At 43.0% G+C, this 17,708-nt stretch overlaps 1 protein-coding gene across 9 annotated transcripts in view; it reads right to left on the reverse strand.

Annotated features, from left to right (window-relative positions):
• Mast4 (microtubule associated serine/threonine kinase family member 4) overlaps positions 1–17,708 on the reverse strand; it is a 590,473-nt gene that overhangs the window by 343,067 nt on the left and 229,698 nt on the right. The window contains exon 1 of one of the 9 annotated variants that reach the window (XM_052743389.1): positions 8,011–8,111. The exons of 6 other annotated variants lie outside the window; for them this stretch is intronic. In XM_052743389.1, the coding sequence (XP_052599349.1) occupies positions 8,011–8,049 (39 nt within the window). In that variant the 5' untranslated portion in view covers positions 8,050–8,111. Of the gene's footprint in view, positions 1–8,010; positions 8,112–17,708 lie in introns of those variants that run through there. 2 more of the 9 variants (XM_052743384.1, XM_052743386.1) reach the window with 2 other exon arrangements.

Here is a 17,708-nt window from a genome sequence, read left to right on the forward strand (position 1 = left end):
TGAAAATTGCTGTCATCCTCCCCTATAAGTTTCTCCTGCGTCAGCTCCACATTAAACTCTTTTTGCACTGCTAGAGTCTACCAGGAAAACACCAAAGTATATACTGAAGATAAAACACAGTTCTCTGAAACAGACCTGCTCAACAGAACGATCATCACCATCATTATTGTTGTTGTTTTCGTTGTTAAACATCTCTGGAAAGGAAGGCAAATGATAGGGGCTGTTACTCGCTGCCTGGAGGAAAAGCGGACACAGTCACAATCCATGTAAAATTATAAATATGAGAACTAAAATAGGTATGCTCCTCAGGAGCATCCATGAGAAGGGTCTCATTCAAAATTATGGGCATTTGTTATCTCTGGCATTCGGAGGATACTTCCAGAAGCAAGGCAATTGTCCCCGTATGCCCTTGAGGTGGTTTTCTCATGGAGAATGGAGCATGTGGCAACAATTGTAAAAAATGTAAAAGTGCATCTGCACACTTTGGGGTAATGATCCTGTGCTGCCTCTAGCCACCCCCACTATAATAAGCATGCCCCCCCCAAGTGGGTCACTAAATGGTTTGTGCTCTCTCCTTACTATTACTGATGTTATCGGGGAACTCCAGAAACAACACAACGAGTTTACACGTCCTCCCCCCTACCTGTCCATTAAGAAAACACTTCCTACATCACTGGAAGAAAGGAGGCCAGACACGGTGCTTCCAGGGATACAGAAGTTTGTGACTTGAGGATACATGGATACCTAATGCCCTAGTAACAGTGCATCTCAACCAAAGCTGTACACTTCTGCCTGATGGTAACCAAATCCCTGTGCACCATGTCCAGAGCACAGGCAACAGGAAGCTCCCTGTTATATTTCCTTAGAAACCCCCTTTATACTGATCATAACAAAACATGTCATATGCTTCCTATAACGGGTATGAACACAAACACACTTCTCTCATACCACCCAGACATGAATGAGTTAATCGGTCAAGCATTTTCTTCTTATTTGGATGATACTGGTGAAGGAAAAACAAATTTTAGATGTTAGTTATGATGGGTGGTTTGCAGCCTTTCGATACCTGATTGTGATCCATCATTAAGGACTCTGCAAATAAGTGTGCTGCTGAGATCACACAGTTAATAAGTGGTGAAAATGAGATAACTTTAAACACTCCAAAACACAGGCAGGCTCTTGCTTTCTGTCCCATTAGGCACGCACACCCATTCACACACACACACACACACACACACACACACACACACACACACGCACGCACACTCGAGTAAGCATATACACATACACTTACCCCTGCCTCGTAAACATGTATGTGTCTGCACGTGTGGGCGGTCCACATTTTAAAGAAGCTTACATGTATTATATAGCTAATAACCTGCTCTCTCTTAATCACTGGATGCACTGTCAGCCTTCCCCATGTCACCAAACACATTTCACAAACACAATTTTAATGACAGTCCTGCCCTCTAACATGTGTACCTCATGTTATCTGCCAATCCCCCTGCCTAAGGTTGATGCCAAGAAAAACGTAATCCTAAGATACGTTAGTAATCTCTCCTTGTATTTCATAATTTATTTGAAATATGCTCCCAGTAAATTCAAACAGCCTATTTGCTTTTGTTAGATTCTAGTGCCAACAATAAAATGATTGGTTGCTTCATGCATATCGATCCTTCTAAGTTCATGTGATTCTCAATTTTTATAGTTTATTGATCCATTTGTCTATTATCTCCTATAGTCTTCTCATATTTTTTTAAGTAATTTCATTGTTTTGAGTGCAACATTATCAAAGTTTTAGGACCTATCTACACTAGGCATTTTTCCCCAATTTTTAAAAGGTATAATAAATAAAACGACAAGACACTTCCAAGAAGCAAGCAAGAGCTAAAGAATAAAGTTCTGTCTGCTACACATGTGGTCAGTTCTGAGCGTCCAAGGCACCAATGAGAAGACAGGATGGTGGTCACAGGGGTTTTGTCTGGATTAAAAGATACAAACAGGGCTTTCATCTGGATTAAAAGACATAAACTGGCTCACCTAGGGAGGGAGGGCAGGCCTGCTCATGGGCCAGCTTATCATATGGGTCTACTAAACCAGTTTATGGGCCTAACACAGGGACAATGCCCAGCCTAATGGATGGGAGTGTGGGTTACAAGAAGTGAGAGGTATTTCTCAGTCATTTTCTTCATCAGCCCTCAAGAAAAGGACTTAGTGTTAGACAGTAATTCTGCAAAGAGGCCTCTATGGGCAACCAAATGGATGAGGTAGGTGTTGGAGATTCTGTGCTGGGACCTGCTGGAGGGCGATCTGGCAGATGTACCAGAAGAGTTCTCCTGGGCTCATCGCCTCACACAGTGCTGGGTCCCTGAGTCCCTCTGCCCTGCTAGCTTGTGACCATGCTTTATTCACAGGCTCCACTGCAAAAGGACAGAGGAAATAAGAATGAAGCACCCGAGGAGTCACATGGTTGACTATGTCTTCTCAACCACTGGGTTCTAGGAACTGCTGTCCCCTTTTGTTCACGAGATCGAGTACCCCTTGTTGCTTCTGGTTCCTGAACAACCACCTAAGCTTTCTCATGCTTGCCGCATCACTTCACTAAACACCTTAAACTAATGTATGCATGCCATGATGCTATTGCCTGGATGCTGATGACACCCCTTATCTAATTATTTAAAATTGCACTCTACAAGTCTTTGTGATAAAATGGAAGAGAGCTGAAGTTAACAGGGAAGGTCCCATGTCCTAACCCTGTGCTAAGAGACTGGCCATCCCCTTCAAACTTCCATCTCTGTTTTGTAGATGCAAGCACCAAGATTCAGAATGGTGAATGCACCCTGGGTGCACAGATATTCCGCGTCACTGCACACAAATCTGATTCGAAAGCCTTTAACCCTCAATAAGTCTATGGTTTTAGCACATGCTATTCACAAATGAAATAAAAGCAATGTAATCATTTAAATATATAATAAAATAAATATGATATAGGACTACATGTGCAAATAAAACAATGAGATAATGAAAACATTAAGACGAAATGCATTAATTATGAAAAATTATTCTATGAAAGCATGAAAATTACCTTTGTCTCTAATGAGCAGGAAGAATTCGGGTAAAACAAAGGTGAGCAAGGCATGATTGTGCACACCTTTGATCCTGTCACTCAAGAGGCAGAGGCCTGCAGATCTCTGAGTTTCAGGACAACCTGGTCTACATAGTGAGTTTCGGGACAGCCTAGGTTATGTAGAGAGACCCTGTATCCAAGAAAAAGGAAGGAAGGAAGGAAGGAAGGAAGGAAGGAAGGAAGGAAGGAAGGAAGGAAGGAAGGAAGGAAAAAGTAATTGTAATAAAAACAGGATGCATGTGCATTAGATATCCTAAAGCATGATGGGAGAGGTGGGGAGAGGAGCGATGGAACAAAATCTTGGCAGGCAAGAGATAACACTAGAAAAGTAGACAGAGACCAGATTAAAGAAGGCACACTCATTTTTGTTCTATCCTAGAGCAGAAGAAGGGAAGTCTGGGAGGAACTTTGGGAACAGGGTTGGAAAGCAGGCTGGACAGGACAGGGCCCTGAACACTGAGGGTACCAGACACCTTGGCAATCCAGGTGTGAAGACTAGTGGACCTAGACTCTACATATGTTCATAGAGATCAACATGGCTTGGTAAGAGGATGCAAGTGATGGAGAATTCAAACTTGGGAACCAGAGTAACACGGAGAATTATTCTATCATTCACAGATTAACAAAGATGGCAATGTGCTAAGTCCTTACCTATGAAAAACCAGGATCTAGTATCCAAATTGACTGACTGATTTTTCTCTGTATAGCCCCAGTTGTCCCAAAACTTGCTCTGAAGAGCAGTCTGGCCTCAAACTCAGAGATCCACCTGCCTCTGCCTCGAGCGCTGGCATTAAAGGCATGTGCTACCAGGCCTGGCTACAAATCTATTTACTTTTACATCATTAACATTTTGACTACTATGATTAATGATCCTTAGAGAAGAAGCTAACTTTTTCCTGAATTCAAGGATACATCAGCATCACCCACTATGGATCAGGAAGCTACAGAACCTCGTCTGTCTCCAAGCAGAAAGTGAACTGCTCCAATGCGTGAGAAGTACTACTCATGTGTGCTTCTAATCTGCCTAACAAATTAGGTGGCCATTCATAGCGCAAGTTCATTTATGACCTTCATTCTTCCGGTCCCAATGAAACCTATAGATTCCTTATATAGAATTTCTAGAGAAGAAAAGTACCTTATCCCAATGAGGGCCTAATATTACCCTGAGTGTGTCTACTGTGCCCTTCTAACTAGATGACTCCAAATAGCCACTCAGAGTCCTCAAATGAATCGGGACAGACTGGTACTCCCACATAATGAGAGTGCTGTTGAATCTCAGGGAAGGTGTAAACACACCTTTAATTACATTGAAGTTGGCACGGAAGGGTCATTGAGACGTTATGACTGGAATGACCTCCACTCAAGCACAAATAGAGGGGAGCCGATACTCAGTGAAAACAGAAAGATTCTGTCTGCTTCCCTGTTTGCTAAACCTAAATTCCAGACGAACATCAGAGGAAAATAAGACACAAGGCACAAATGAGCTCTTGATTGTTTTTTTTTTTTCATGAGGTGTGTGTTTGGGGGGCGTGGCAGTGAGAGGAAATAAAATCAAACAAAGCTCAAGCGTACTAGGAGTCTGAAATATGAACATCTAGTTATCTTGATCTGCATCACAAACTGCGGAAAAACTGTTTCCACATCCTAACCGCACCTGCTGCCTGGGAAGTAGACTTCCAATGGGAATATCTAATAGAGGGAAGAAGGGCACGAGAAGATCATGCCTAGCAGGGCACAGCTTGACAAGACTGCAGGAAGGGAACTGTGGGAAGCCTTCCTCAGACACTCTAACGCTCTCAGAGACTTGCAACTGCCTTAATGATGCTGGGTACTCACTGCTCTCCAGGCCTTGGAGTCCATCATACCGGAGGTGCGGACACTCTCATTAAAACAAATAAGAGGGAAACATATAACAAAAATCACTAAAACAATTAATTTCCCTGACAGTTAAAACATATGACCCACAGATGAGGGAATATTAGGCCTGAAAGGAGCCAGTTATCCTTTGACGAATTAGACCTGTCTAGAAATTCAAATTGCCCAAAGTCCAAGGTCTGCCCAAGTCCATCCATCTGCCAGTTTTTCCTCCTGTTTTGAGATGCTGTCTGAGAAGTTTTCAGAATCTAATAGTGAAAGCCACTGGGGCCTTCCTCTCATGCTCTCATTTCAAAAGCAGTGACTGAAGTCCCACAAGCGGCACTGGAAACACTAACGGTCCCCATACAGGATGGAAAGGTGCAGCCACTTAAGACAAGCCACTCAGTGAGGCCGCCACTGACGAAGCAGCCAGGCTCGGAGAAAGTCTGTGTTCTGACCAAAATAGTTTTTCAAAACCCAAATTTGAGAGACATTACCAGGATGCCTGTTCTGAAGAGCTAGAGGTATTGAGATCTTAAAATAAGTTTCAAACACACACTGCAGGATTCTGCACTGAACACATATTGCATTATTGTAAAATTAGATTTTAGGAAATTAGAATATTGTGTACTTCGGATTTCTGACACTAAGCTTTAAGTTATTTAAAGAGCTGGTGGGTTCCATACACTGTTCATTTATGCAGTGCATTAAAGTCTTATTCTCCATACTGCATAAAACCCTATGTATTTATAATCATCATATCTCTCTAATCAATGTTTACTGGCTTCCTGATAATTGTTCTAACTTAAAAATAATATAATATCGAATATTTATTGTATTAGATGGCCTTTAATTTTAAAACATCAAATATACCCACATATTTATATATAGATTGAAAAAAAACCACCTCAAGAGTCGTGTGTTATGGTATGCCATATTACAGAATGGTAAGTAAAGCCCACAAGAGATGTGGCTTGCTCAGGATTTCCTATACACAGAGGGTCTGAGGCAGGGGTAAAGACAGGAAGGTTAGCTCTTGGCTCTACTCCTTCAGATGTATCTTCCCAGCTCCCTGAATGCTCCACACAGCTCTATTTGTAAATGAACTGAAGGTTAATCTCACTAGGTGGCGTTGCTCTTACAAATTCTACAGTAACATCTGTTGTAATGCAAATGTGGACTTTCTTATTGTGTTCCTTACTTACACTGGAATTTCTTGAAACAGCTGCTCTGTGTGTGTGTGTGTGTGCGTGTGTGACAGCTTTTTAAAACACTAATTGCCCTTGTATACAAGGCGAGTGAAGCAAACAAGCTTTGGCAACGGGAGAACTTTTAGACACTTCCACGATGTTATTTCTCATAATGTGAAGACTCAGCTTGTCACTCATAATAGAAAGTAGATGCTCTTGAGCCAGGGTACACTAGAGGACATCAGGTATCCCAAGAGCAGGCTCACTACAACCAAGATCTAGCATTCTAATACCCCATTAGCAAGTAAAGTTCCTTTGTTATACATCTTTTTAGAAAGGCACAGCTCTAGTACTTTAAATTCCCAAAAATGACTCCTCTGTGTCTAACATTAAAAGTCAATGAAACCCACAGCCCTGCAAAGCACCCCAGCTTCCAACCATCTCTTAGGACAATGTTATAATGCAACATTACAGAATTAAAAAAAAAAAACTACAAAAAATTACTTCTCAGAAGTGTATCTTAAAACCATCTAAAGTGAACTCCAGGGAAGAAAACACTGGCAAATTGCTATCAATTAATAATAATCGGCACTGCTGGAAGTTCAATAGCATATCACTGTTTTTAACAAAGAGCCTTTCCATATTTAACCAGTGACTCTGAAGAGGGCCGGAAGACAGACAAACAGCTGGGCCTTCCCAGAACTTTATGGGGTTGAAGAAAACAAAGGGAAGGAAACCCACAGCAGTGACTAACTACACTGTACATTCACAAACAATGACCACAGGACTCTCCAAGGAGGTCATCTGTTTACTTAGGTCTGGAACAATAGACAGCTTTGAACCCCAAATGTCTTCAATCCCTCTTTTGTTTACCCACAAATAATCCTTTGGCTTGCCCACAACACTCTAATGTTAACTCAATGTAAAGAATGTCAGTGCTAGTAACTGGCAGCATCCGGAGACTCAAAAGGTCAGTGAGGAAGCCTTTCTAAACATGGTGTCTAATCCGGACCCTCAAGCAGCCGTATTTTCTTAATTTCAAAAACAATGAATAAGAGTTCAATGACGGTTAGAGTCTTCCCTAAAGGGGGGGAAATAACACTTTTACACAGGAAAGGGAGCCATCAGGAGGTAAACATACTAATTTTGAACACATTTAAGCTGTGGCTTCCCTTAAACCCAACAACTGCCAAGCAGACGTGTTATTTTTTTTCCCTTTTAAGTTTTTATATTTGCTAAGTTTTCACTTGGCATACACTTACACACTAAGAGACAGGGTAATTTAGACAAACTTGGACATGGAAAAAGCAAGGCAGGAAACACACATCTTTCCCAGCCTCTTAATCGCAGACAACTTTGACCCAGTTGCCAGCAGAAACTTTCATTTCACCGACAGGTAGGCGCTTAACAGCTGCAGACAAACGGCCCAGCAGCCACACAGATGCCACCAGGAGGAGGTGACCCTGGTGCAAAACTGAGTCCTGTGTTCCCAGAACTAGACAGAGTTGCTTCTGCCACAGACTTCTCTGACACTTGATAAAACGCCCGAGCTGCTTATCAGCTGTCACCAGCAGCCAAGACTGAACTATTCCTGAACATCCGTACCAAAGTGTCGAACTAAAAGTCCTGTCTATTGTCTCTGACAAAAGACCCTCCCTCACTGAACCCCGTCATGTGTCAGTCCTGGAACTAGAGCCCCTGCAGACCTCAGTGCCAAGTAGATATTAAGAACTGAGCACATAGCCATGCCCAGTACAGGAATGACAGAGGAACTTTGAAATCCTCAATGGCTGGCCACTGACAAGGCTGCATGTCAAGAATGGAAGGTTCGCCTACCTGGAGCCCTCTCCGCCTCAGAATGCTGGACTCATCCATCTCCCTCTTTGCTTTCTCTGAGCCTGTCGCCACAGTCTGGCCATGCTGTACTACCTCTACTTGGCCACGCTAATTCAGAGCCTTGCAGCTGCTAAACACTTACATCACGCTCTAGCTGATTGGAGCCTGAAGTCAGCTGGTCCCCGCTTAGTTATTCACTCCACCAACTTCGGAGATCACGGATGCTCGCAGTTCGCAGGGAGAGCGCAGCAAGTGGGCTCCGACGGGCACCTAATGTATTTCCCCAGCAGGCAGAGGAGCTCTCGCTATCAGTCTGGAAATCATCGTGGGATCCCTGTTTTGTTCTTCCAAGTGCTGACTGGTGGTATTATTCCAGGCAAGCAGGTAAATGGCTTTCAGAGCCGCTTTGGGTCAAGCCCCTTCCGAGGTCAAAGTGGCTAAGTAAATCAACGCTGACTTACACCTCTGTCAAAGCAGCCGCTGATTGGGAAGATGATGAAGAAAAAAAAAAAAAAAACACCAAACAAACAAACGAACAAAAAACCGGGGCAGCACAGCTGGTCAGTCCAGCGGCACCACCACACCTGGCGCTCGTCTTTTCAACCGGTATCAAAGAAAATAAAATGTAGCAGAAAAAAAAATAAATAAATAAGCTGCTGCCTGAAACCAAACGCGAGAGCTCAGGGCGCGGCTGCTCCCCAGCCAGTCTCTAAGGAACACCCCCACCCCACCCGGATCTCCATTCCTTTACACAAACATCTCTCCGGGTCAGTCCCCAGCCCTAAGACACACGGAGAGCAGGTTTTAATTTCTTTAACCAGAACTTAGTTCTGATGATACCTGACCAACATGTAAAAAGGAGGAAGAAATGCTAAGACCTGTCATTAGCCGGAATATTAACCTATTCAGAGTCTTAGAGCTGCTGGGGGTGGGGGGGTGGGGAGGGGGGATTTCCATCATGTGCAATTTCACAGTTTGTTTCGGCTTGTTTACTCCCCTCACCCCATCTTATTGCAATTCAGAGCAACTACGAGATGGATATTAGGTTTTCATTACGGGCATGGCACAGGAGTAACAATATACGATACTATCAATTTATAATAAATGATTCCTCCTGTGTCTACTCTAAAGATATTTAAATTGGGGAATTGTTTGGTCCTCGGGGAGACAGGCACTCAGCGGGATGTCTGAGACCCACCTCCTCAGTCACTCTGTGCATTTACAGATTTGTCTTCTGGAAAACCACAGGAAAGCAGCCACACAATTATTTAAAGTATCAGCAATTCTTGCATTTCTACCCAGTCCAGAGATCAAGAGATTTCTAAATGGTGGTGGAGGAGGAGGGAGAAAGCAATATCTGGTGGGTTCTTACCGACGCCCCTGCTTCACTTTTTGCTACTTCCGGGCTGTCAGCATGCTGGTAGCCTTGCTATCAATTGATTAGATTATGTCATTAAAAATAGCTCTGGGATTTATGAATCTAAGCACTGAGCAAAACTGATTGCATTTTCCATTGCCAGTTCTTGCATATATCTTCAGACACACCAAAGAAGTCCCGTCGGATGTCCCCTCGCAGGGGCTCAGCCGACAAGGGTGTCAGAGTGTTCTCCACTTAGAGGTGTTCATCTGATACCACTTAAGGCAGAAAGCCCCGGAGAGTTTTTAGCTCTCACTTATATGTAGAGAAATGATGCCACCAATACAAGAAGTGGGGGGGGGGGCACACAAAACCAGTCATCGCACAAATCAAAATCACACCAATAAACTTGAGCATAAGCCACGGTTTGAAAAAGATTCATTTAAAGCTGTAAACTCATGTTTAAAATTGAAGGTGTAAAAATAGTCTGTTCTTTCTTTCTTTCCAGTAGAGAGAGAAAAGTCCAAGTTAAAGACAGCAAAACAGGCTTGTGAAGGTGCCCGGGGAAACAGCTCCAGTTCTCCCTGCCTCCTCCCCACACCAGCACTTTGAGCTCTTCCTGGAAAATGAAGACCAGGAGGCCTTTTCAATGGCAACCCCAGAAGCAGTACCAGTGGCCCATTCACTTTCAAGCAGTCCTCAAAGAAGCACCCAAATCTCCCTGAATTACAAGAGCCCTCATAGACAAAGCCTGGGCGGCAGGACAGCTGCTATCTATGCCTTTCAAAGTCCTTGCTCTCTGCCCATAGACTAAGAAGGAAGGCGTACTGGTTTGAGGAGAGAAACACTTTTTTAAAAAAAAAAAAAACCAAAAAGCTCAACTTTCAAAAGCAAAAGCCAATCATGGTTCTTCCACTTAACAAACTATTGCATTTATTTGTGCATGCCACAGTGCAAGCACAGAGAGCAGAAGACTTTTGATGGCTTCTCTCCTTCTACTGTGTCGATTCGGGGGATTGAACTCAGGTCCACAGGCTTGGACGCAAGCATCTTTACCCGCTGAGCCTCCTCACAAGACCCCCACCACACACAATCATGCCTCTTATATACACTTTGGCTTTGAAGACTATGATCTTCAGCATGCTGGTACTTCTAGAAAAAGTAAAGTCTGGTGGAAGGACCAAAGCTCCCACTAAAGAGAAAAATGGAAAACACTTTTGCTCTGTAATTAAAGATCACAGTTTCTGACGGGGTGGTGGTCAGAAGTGTCTTTTTCTGTGGCCAGTGGTGGAAGCTAGTTGGAAGTACTACCAGAAGATGCTCCGAGGGCACCCTGTCATGATGTCAGCTGATGTGTGTCCCCGATAAGCAGAGCCCAGGCAGCAGGCACCTTGAAGGTAGATCTGCCTGATGCACAGGATTAAAAGGACTGTGGCTGAGGACAAAAAGTCTGTCTCTTAACAACGGGATATTTTGAGATAAAAATCTAGGTTAGCATTCCACCCTTAACTAAGTCTAAGATGAAGATTATAACCATCAAATCTAGTATGAAAAAATATCGATTACCTGTCAAAATGAATCACTTTGAGAAGTGATACACATACATTTTAAAGAAACAAAACAAGCCAGAGGCAAAAACATTTGGGACAAAAATGAAAGGCTGCTGAAAAATAACATCAGGCAATAATGGCTTGGCGGAGGGAATAGTGAAGGGAAATTGCTACATTTACCCTTTCCTATATATTTTCTCATCAAGATAAGCCATGTGTTAAAACGCAATAAAAACCTCAAATGAGGACACCATTCACAGGTAATAATTGGGATCCAGACTAATTTCCATTAATAAACTCATTTTTTTCCCTTTGATTTTATACCTTTGCAGAACACGTTCACAATACTGAGAGTTACTTCACAAAGCACGAACCTCAGTCTGCATCACCTTAACGATTGTGTTCAAATAAGAAAGCCGGGCGGTGGTGGCGCACGCCTTTAATCCCAGCACTCGGGAGGCAGAGGCAGGCGGATCTCTGTGAGTTCGAGGCCAGCCTGGGCTACCAAGTGAGTTCCAGGAAAGGCGCAAAGCTACTCAGAGAAACCCTGTCTCGAAAAACCAAAAAAAAAAAAAAAGAAAGAAAACCCAGTGGGCTTTGTCATGCAAAATCAAGAGTCTTTGTAATACTTGATTTAAAAGTATTTATATGGATGCATCACAAACTCGTCTATTATTGGCATCATTTACCTCATGAGACACTCAAAATCCTTGGTCACCACAACAAAGGTCAACATCGTATTTCAATAATTATTGCAGCTCAACATCTCGAAATTCCAACCAGGAAAAGGCGCATTTGGATGCTCTTCACAAAGAAGGCAATGGAGATTTGTAGCCATGGGCACAGTGTTGACACATGGCCTAAGGATTCAGGTCTGTCTCCTGTGAGGTGTCTGTCTATGATGTATTTGGAAATCTGTCTTCAGTAGATCTATGTTGGTTACCCTGAGTCAAGGTTGCTTTGGATTGTATCCATCCTCTGGCAGTTGAATGCTCGCTGGGTTTGTTTGAATGCATCTTTAAAACAAAGATGTGCGAGGCTTCCAGACCTACTCTCTATACTCCACTCCACTGGCTCCATCTACCCCTCCATGCAAACTGAGCCTTGGCTTCTGAATATCTGTATACCTAGAGGCCCAGTGTTGGGGGAGGGGGGAGGGTCTCACCCCCCCACACAAACACACACAAAGAATGCTGATTCTCCCTCCTACTTTCTACTTGAGCCAGGAGCACAAAGACAGAGGAGTGCCAGTGTGTTGACTGCCCCCCCCAGCCCCACCCTACCCCTCAGAGCTTAAAGAGTGCTCTGTAAGCTTTCATTCATCCTAGCTTTCAGGGGATGCTCCCAAATGTGTTCATGCCTAAGTGTGGTGGTGACCAGGTACTTCTCAACTAGGGATACAGATAACCAAAAATATCCCAAGCATCATATCCTGTGAGGTACTTAAAAGAGAGAGGAGGCTTCAATGTCTTATCTGTTCATTCCCCAGGGAAGTCAATATTGCCAAATGAATCCATTCCCCATTAAACCAGTAATCGTGTTTTCCATTCATAAAAGCCCTACTGGTAGCCAATGAATGTGTTTGCTGCCTTTTTAATTAAAAAGTTATGGGTAATATGGGACACGAAGGAGAAGATCATTCATGAGAAGGCATACAAAGATCTACTGTGGTAACGATCATGCCCCTGTGTCACTCTGAATGGGACAGAGAACCTTGAATAGTAGTAGGAGCATGGCCATGAACTTTGTTCAAATGCATATGTCTGTGCTTGTATTTCAATTCTTTCTTAGTTTTTATATTTTACTTGCACTCTTTTTACTTATAAATAATAATGGTTGACATTTATTGATGAGCTACTATGTGCCAGTCAGTTACTTCAGGTAATCCTTGCAGCAGCCCTACAAATCAGGCAAGCCCCCCCCCAACACACACACACACACACACACACACACACACACACACACACACACACACACACACACTATAGATGAGTAAAGTGGTACTCACAGAGGTTTTGTAACCTCCTTAGATCATACAGCCAAGGAAAGGCAGAATCGAGCCACCAACTCAGATGGGGCTGGAGTCTGCATCCCCACCTCCATCCTCTCCTCCTCCACAGTTTTTAAGCCGGGGAGGGAAAGAGTTTTCCGGAAAAGTAAGACAGAGCTGTGAAAGGCAACTGGATCCTTTAGCCCCAGAGGAGATCAGTGATCAGAACATACCAGCAAGGACACGGAATCCCAAGTGATCCCTAGGTGGCCTGGGTGTCTAAGAGAAAAGGAGCCTTGGAGGAGGAACAGAAGCCCCTGAGCAGGACTGGCAGAGGAAGAGAGAGAACATCTAGAGACAAGCTCAGGGGAGTGGCTCTGGGTCTCCTCTCAGTCTGAGCAACCCTTGGGTCTCTGACTTCACAACCGCATACCTCTCAACACAACCAGCACTTAGTCACAATCACACTACCTACACAAAGCCAAGGGCATTCCCTCAGCTGCTGTGCCCGGCACAGCATATGTCCCGGGGATGGGACAGCACTGGCAGCTCTTTATTTCCTAGTCCAGTAACTTTTTTGGGAATTTACCCACAGGAGAACGCTCCTTAAATCTCCCTTTCCTTTTCAGCAAATGACTCAGAGTAAGGCTGTTCTGCTCTGAGCAGTGCTGGGAAGAAGAGGGGAAATCCCAGTTGTGACGTTACGCCACTTGGTTTTCCAGAAGCTGCCCTGCGTAGCCAGCCGGCCAGCCCTATCTAGGCTCTGCATGAACAAGCCTACAGGCTGTGTGGCAAATACCCACTCCCTGGAGCTTCCCTTTCTCAGGCGTCAAGGTATTATGGTCTTGGGCAAGAGGAAAAGGAGGAGAAGTGACCTGATGGGAAATGTGGACACTAGCACCCGTGTCCTCAGGGGAAGCCCAACCCAGCCCTGTGTGGGAAGTCTCGGCCTTCCCAAGTAGCATACAAGCAGGATTCACACTTCTTCCTTCCACTCATGATCAGCTCACAGAGCATCTGCTTCTCAAGGCTCTTCTTGAGCCGCAGTCCTGGCTTCCAGACTCTTCAATTCTGTCTAGGAATCCACTTGGGGGTAGGAGTGGGCCACCAAGGCATCCCATTAGCTCATGCCATGGTCTTCCTCTTACCTGTGGGAAAGTGAACAGTAGGAAACACTGGGGGGATGGAGTGTGCACACCTTGAGGCACACTCTAATGTTACTCTATGAGGAGAGCGGATCACTCTCTTAACAAAGTTAGACACTCACACTTATTACTGCCCAAAATGCATACTGAGTTATGGTGATATGAATGCTACCAGTGTTGAATCCCTGGGAATATTCGCCACTTATCAAAAGAACAGTCAAATGAACCAGGCATTAACTGCCAGTGTCATCGATACTCAGAAGTGAACAGAGCCCTACAAATGGATCCACTCTATCTAAAGTTCCAGCAGATTCCACTCAGGGACGAGCAGGGGAACCACAAGTCACACACACACACACACACACACACACACACACACACACACACACACACACACACCAAGCATAGCATATGAATCTGCTCCCCAAAATGATTTGGAATCCATCAAGAAGACTCAAACAAAGGATAGGGTGCCTTCTAGCCTTCCAGAGTCTGGCATAATCTGCCTCACTCAAACAGAATGTGAGGACCTAACACCTTCCCACTGACAAAACTCCCAGAGTCGCATTTACTCCCAGAGTCTAAAATACATTTAATTTAGCTCAAACTGCAGGTGGGGTCAGTAGCAAGCATATGTCTATGAAACATGCTGCAGCCCACACTTCTACCACTGAACTCCCTTTCTATCCGGCCTGCAATCTGAAGACTGCTCCAATGTATGCAACCTGTGATTCCTACTATGAAACATGCATGATTTTGCTTAAGGCTTTTCACAAGAAAGCTACATTGTCTTGACATCTGCATCATCATTTTTTATCTAATTATTTCTGGCATATTAGCCATCAAATCACTACTGACAACATGATAGGAATCACGGGATTGAAAAAATTACATCCTAGGAGGAAATAATAAAATATAAATCACATACATAATTTTCTTTTGAACATTTTAACAATGACACCCTCATATACATATGAAATATAGCAGACTATCCTCATAAATGCCCTAACATCAATCACAGCAGGAAAATATTCTCTACTTTGCGAACACACGAATCCAACAAAATGTAGCATTTCTAATAAAACTGGGTAATACAACTTCATTTTTTTTCATACGACATTTATGAAGATCTGACAATTGGAAAGAGCACCAATATATTTTTTCAATTATGCCCCTACATCTCTAAATGATGCACAGCCAACAGTGGGACTATGAACTGGTACTCATCAAAACTCCATGTTTCATATTAATATATAATGGGAATGGGGGTGTGGTGTCACTGTGAAATACCTATCAACCACACAAACTTTACACCCTCCGATGTTGATACGATACTGATTCTAAGGGTGCATGAATCAACTAAGTACTTTACCACGCTGATAAAAACAGATATTCCTAAAATGACCACTATTAATAAGGCAGACCAAGAGATAAAATATAAAGGCTGTGTTGTTTTTAAACTTCTGAACAGTATATCTATCAGAGTAGATTTGTTGATGCAGAGATTATAAAAGCACTGTCAGGGTATATATATTCAACTTATTATGTATATGTGTATATGTCTGTGTATAGGTGGGTATATGTACAAGTGCTGGTACCTGCAGAGGCCAGGGACATCAGATCCTCTGGATCTAGAGTTAGAGGTAATTTGAGCCACCAGATATGGGTGCTGGGAACTGAAACTGGGTCCTCTGGAAGAGCACTCAACCACTGAGCAATCTCTCCAGCCCCATATCTATTTTATTTTATTTTTTAATGCTATAGTGACAAGATGCTAAATTGTAAGTTCAATGAACTGCTACCTAGCTGAACTTCTTGGAAAATATCAAAGTGTGAAAAAATTAAATATACAGAAAAAAAATTGAAAATTTTTGTTTTGTTTTGTTTTTTTACCTTTGAATTTAAAAGCCAAGTGGTTTGGTAAGATGGTCCAGTGGGTAAAGGTGCTTGCCATACAAACCAGGTAACCTGTGTTGACTCTCTACCATCCACCAAAGGGTAGAAAGAGAAGCAATCCCACAAAGTTGTACTCTGACATCCATCCATCCATGTGGTGTGGCACATACACTCACACACATATTTCATGCATAAGTACGTGCACACACACACACACATACCCACACACACACATACACACTCAGATGTATACAGACAGACACACATTTAATCTAGGATTTTTTTTTCAGGCAAGAATACAAAAGTTTAGAAGCTCCCCACTGGATCTTCTTCCTCATTCCACCATATCTCACGCTTTCTTGGACTTCCTTTCAAACTGCACGAACATGTCATCCAATTCAGATGCTAGTAGGAACAGGGTTTTCCCCTGACAACCAGTTTGCAGCCGAAAGACAAGTCTTCTTTGGGACTATATCATGTTGCCCAGTGAGCACTGTGTACCCCACTTCTCCACCACATTAGCTCTGTCTCCCAGTTCATCACCTAAATGAACTCTTTGAAGAGACACAAAATGGGCTCCGGATTCTACCTCATCAATCCTCATTGGCGGCTTCCTGCATGCTGCTGGAAAGGGAAGAAACTGGTTCAATTTACCAATGTGGAAAGTGAGACAAAGAGGGTCGAAGAAAAGCCAAGGTCATGAAAACAGTAAAAAAAAAAAAAAAAGAGGACAGTTACCAGGGAAAATCCAGGTTCTTCTAGCCATGACCAGGGTCCATGCAGCAAACTGACTCCGAAATGATGCCTTTGTCCTCCTCCACTTTTCCCTTTCACCCACTAGGATAACAAAGGCCACTCAAGGGCAAAAAATTGCCCTGTAAAACTCTCAAGCAGTCGTACAAACAAAAGGAAAACCAAATATATGCAAGGCCACACACACACTGGTGCGGAGAGAGGAAGAAGCCAGCCTCAGGTGCGACCCTGTCTGGAAGAAGAAGTCACAAGAAGACCACCTAGGGACATAACATGTAAATCCATCTTGTCATGGAGAAGATGGAGAAAGCACAGTGTTTAAATCCTAAGTGAGCAGAACACGGCCAAGTCAGCTCTGGTTTTCATTGTTAGTATGTCTCTACACTGTAAACACGGTCATCGCTGTGGAAAATACCCTGTGGGGTGGTACTGTCCACTTCATCCTTGGCTCTGCCGGAGACCCCGAGGAGGGGTCTCACTCTTTTCAGCTCAAGGAAAACAAACACTTGTATAGGTTTTTAAAATGTTTTAAAAGTTGTGATTTTTTAAAAGTTAAGAAAGATGTCTATTGTAAACATCTACAGTATATAAGGATGCAATTAAGCCACATCTATTTTCAAGGAGCAATGATTTATGACCTTTATTTTTAATATACTAAAATATGAATGTACTTTTTGATATACAGGACCTAGAAATTCATATTAAAAGTCCTTTTAGAAACTGTTCTTAAAATTAAACTAAAGGGTAGCTTTCTTTAGTCAATTCACAAAGATCTTCTCAAATAATGACAACAAATGTTTAAAAAAATTTAATTACTGGGGTGGGCACTTTAATTTCTTACATTTATTTTCTCTCTAGTGTATCCATAAATTTGGGAGGAGTGCTAACACACTGTCCTTAAAGATCAAGGAATCTATCTCTCTAGTTTTACTCACTGATACAAAGTCACTATGTTCTATTTGAAATCCCCAGCTCATTCATTTATATTCATTAATCTTAATGATATC

The sequence above is a fragment of the Peromyscus californicus genome, unplaced genomic scaffold, assembly GCF_007827085.1.
Source record: "Peromyscus californicus insignis strain IS unplaced genomic scaffold, ASM782708v3 Scaffold_18__1_contigs__length_77618521, whole genome shotgun sequence".
Classification (NCBI taxonomy): Eukaryota; Metazoa; Chordata; class Mammalia; order Rodentia; family Cricetidae; genus Peromyscus; species Peromyscus californicus.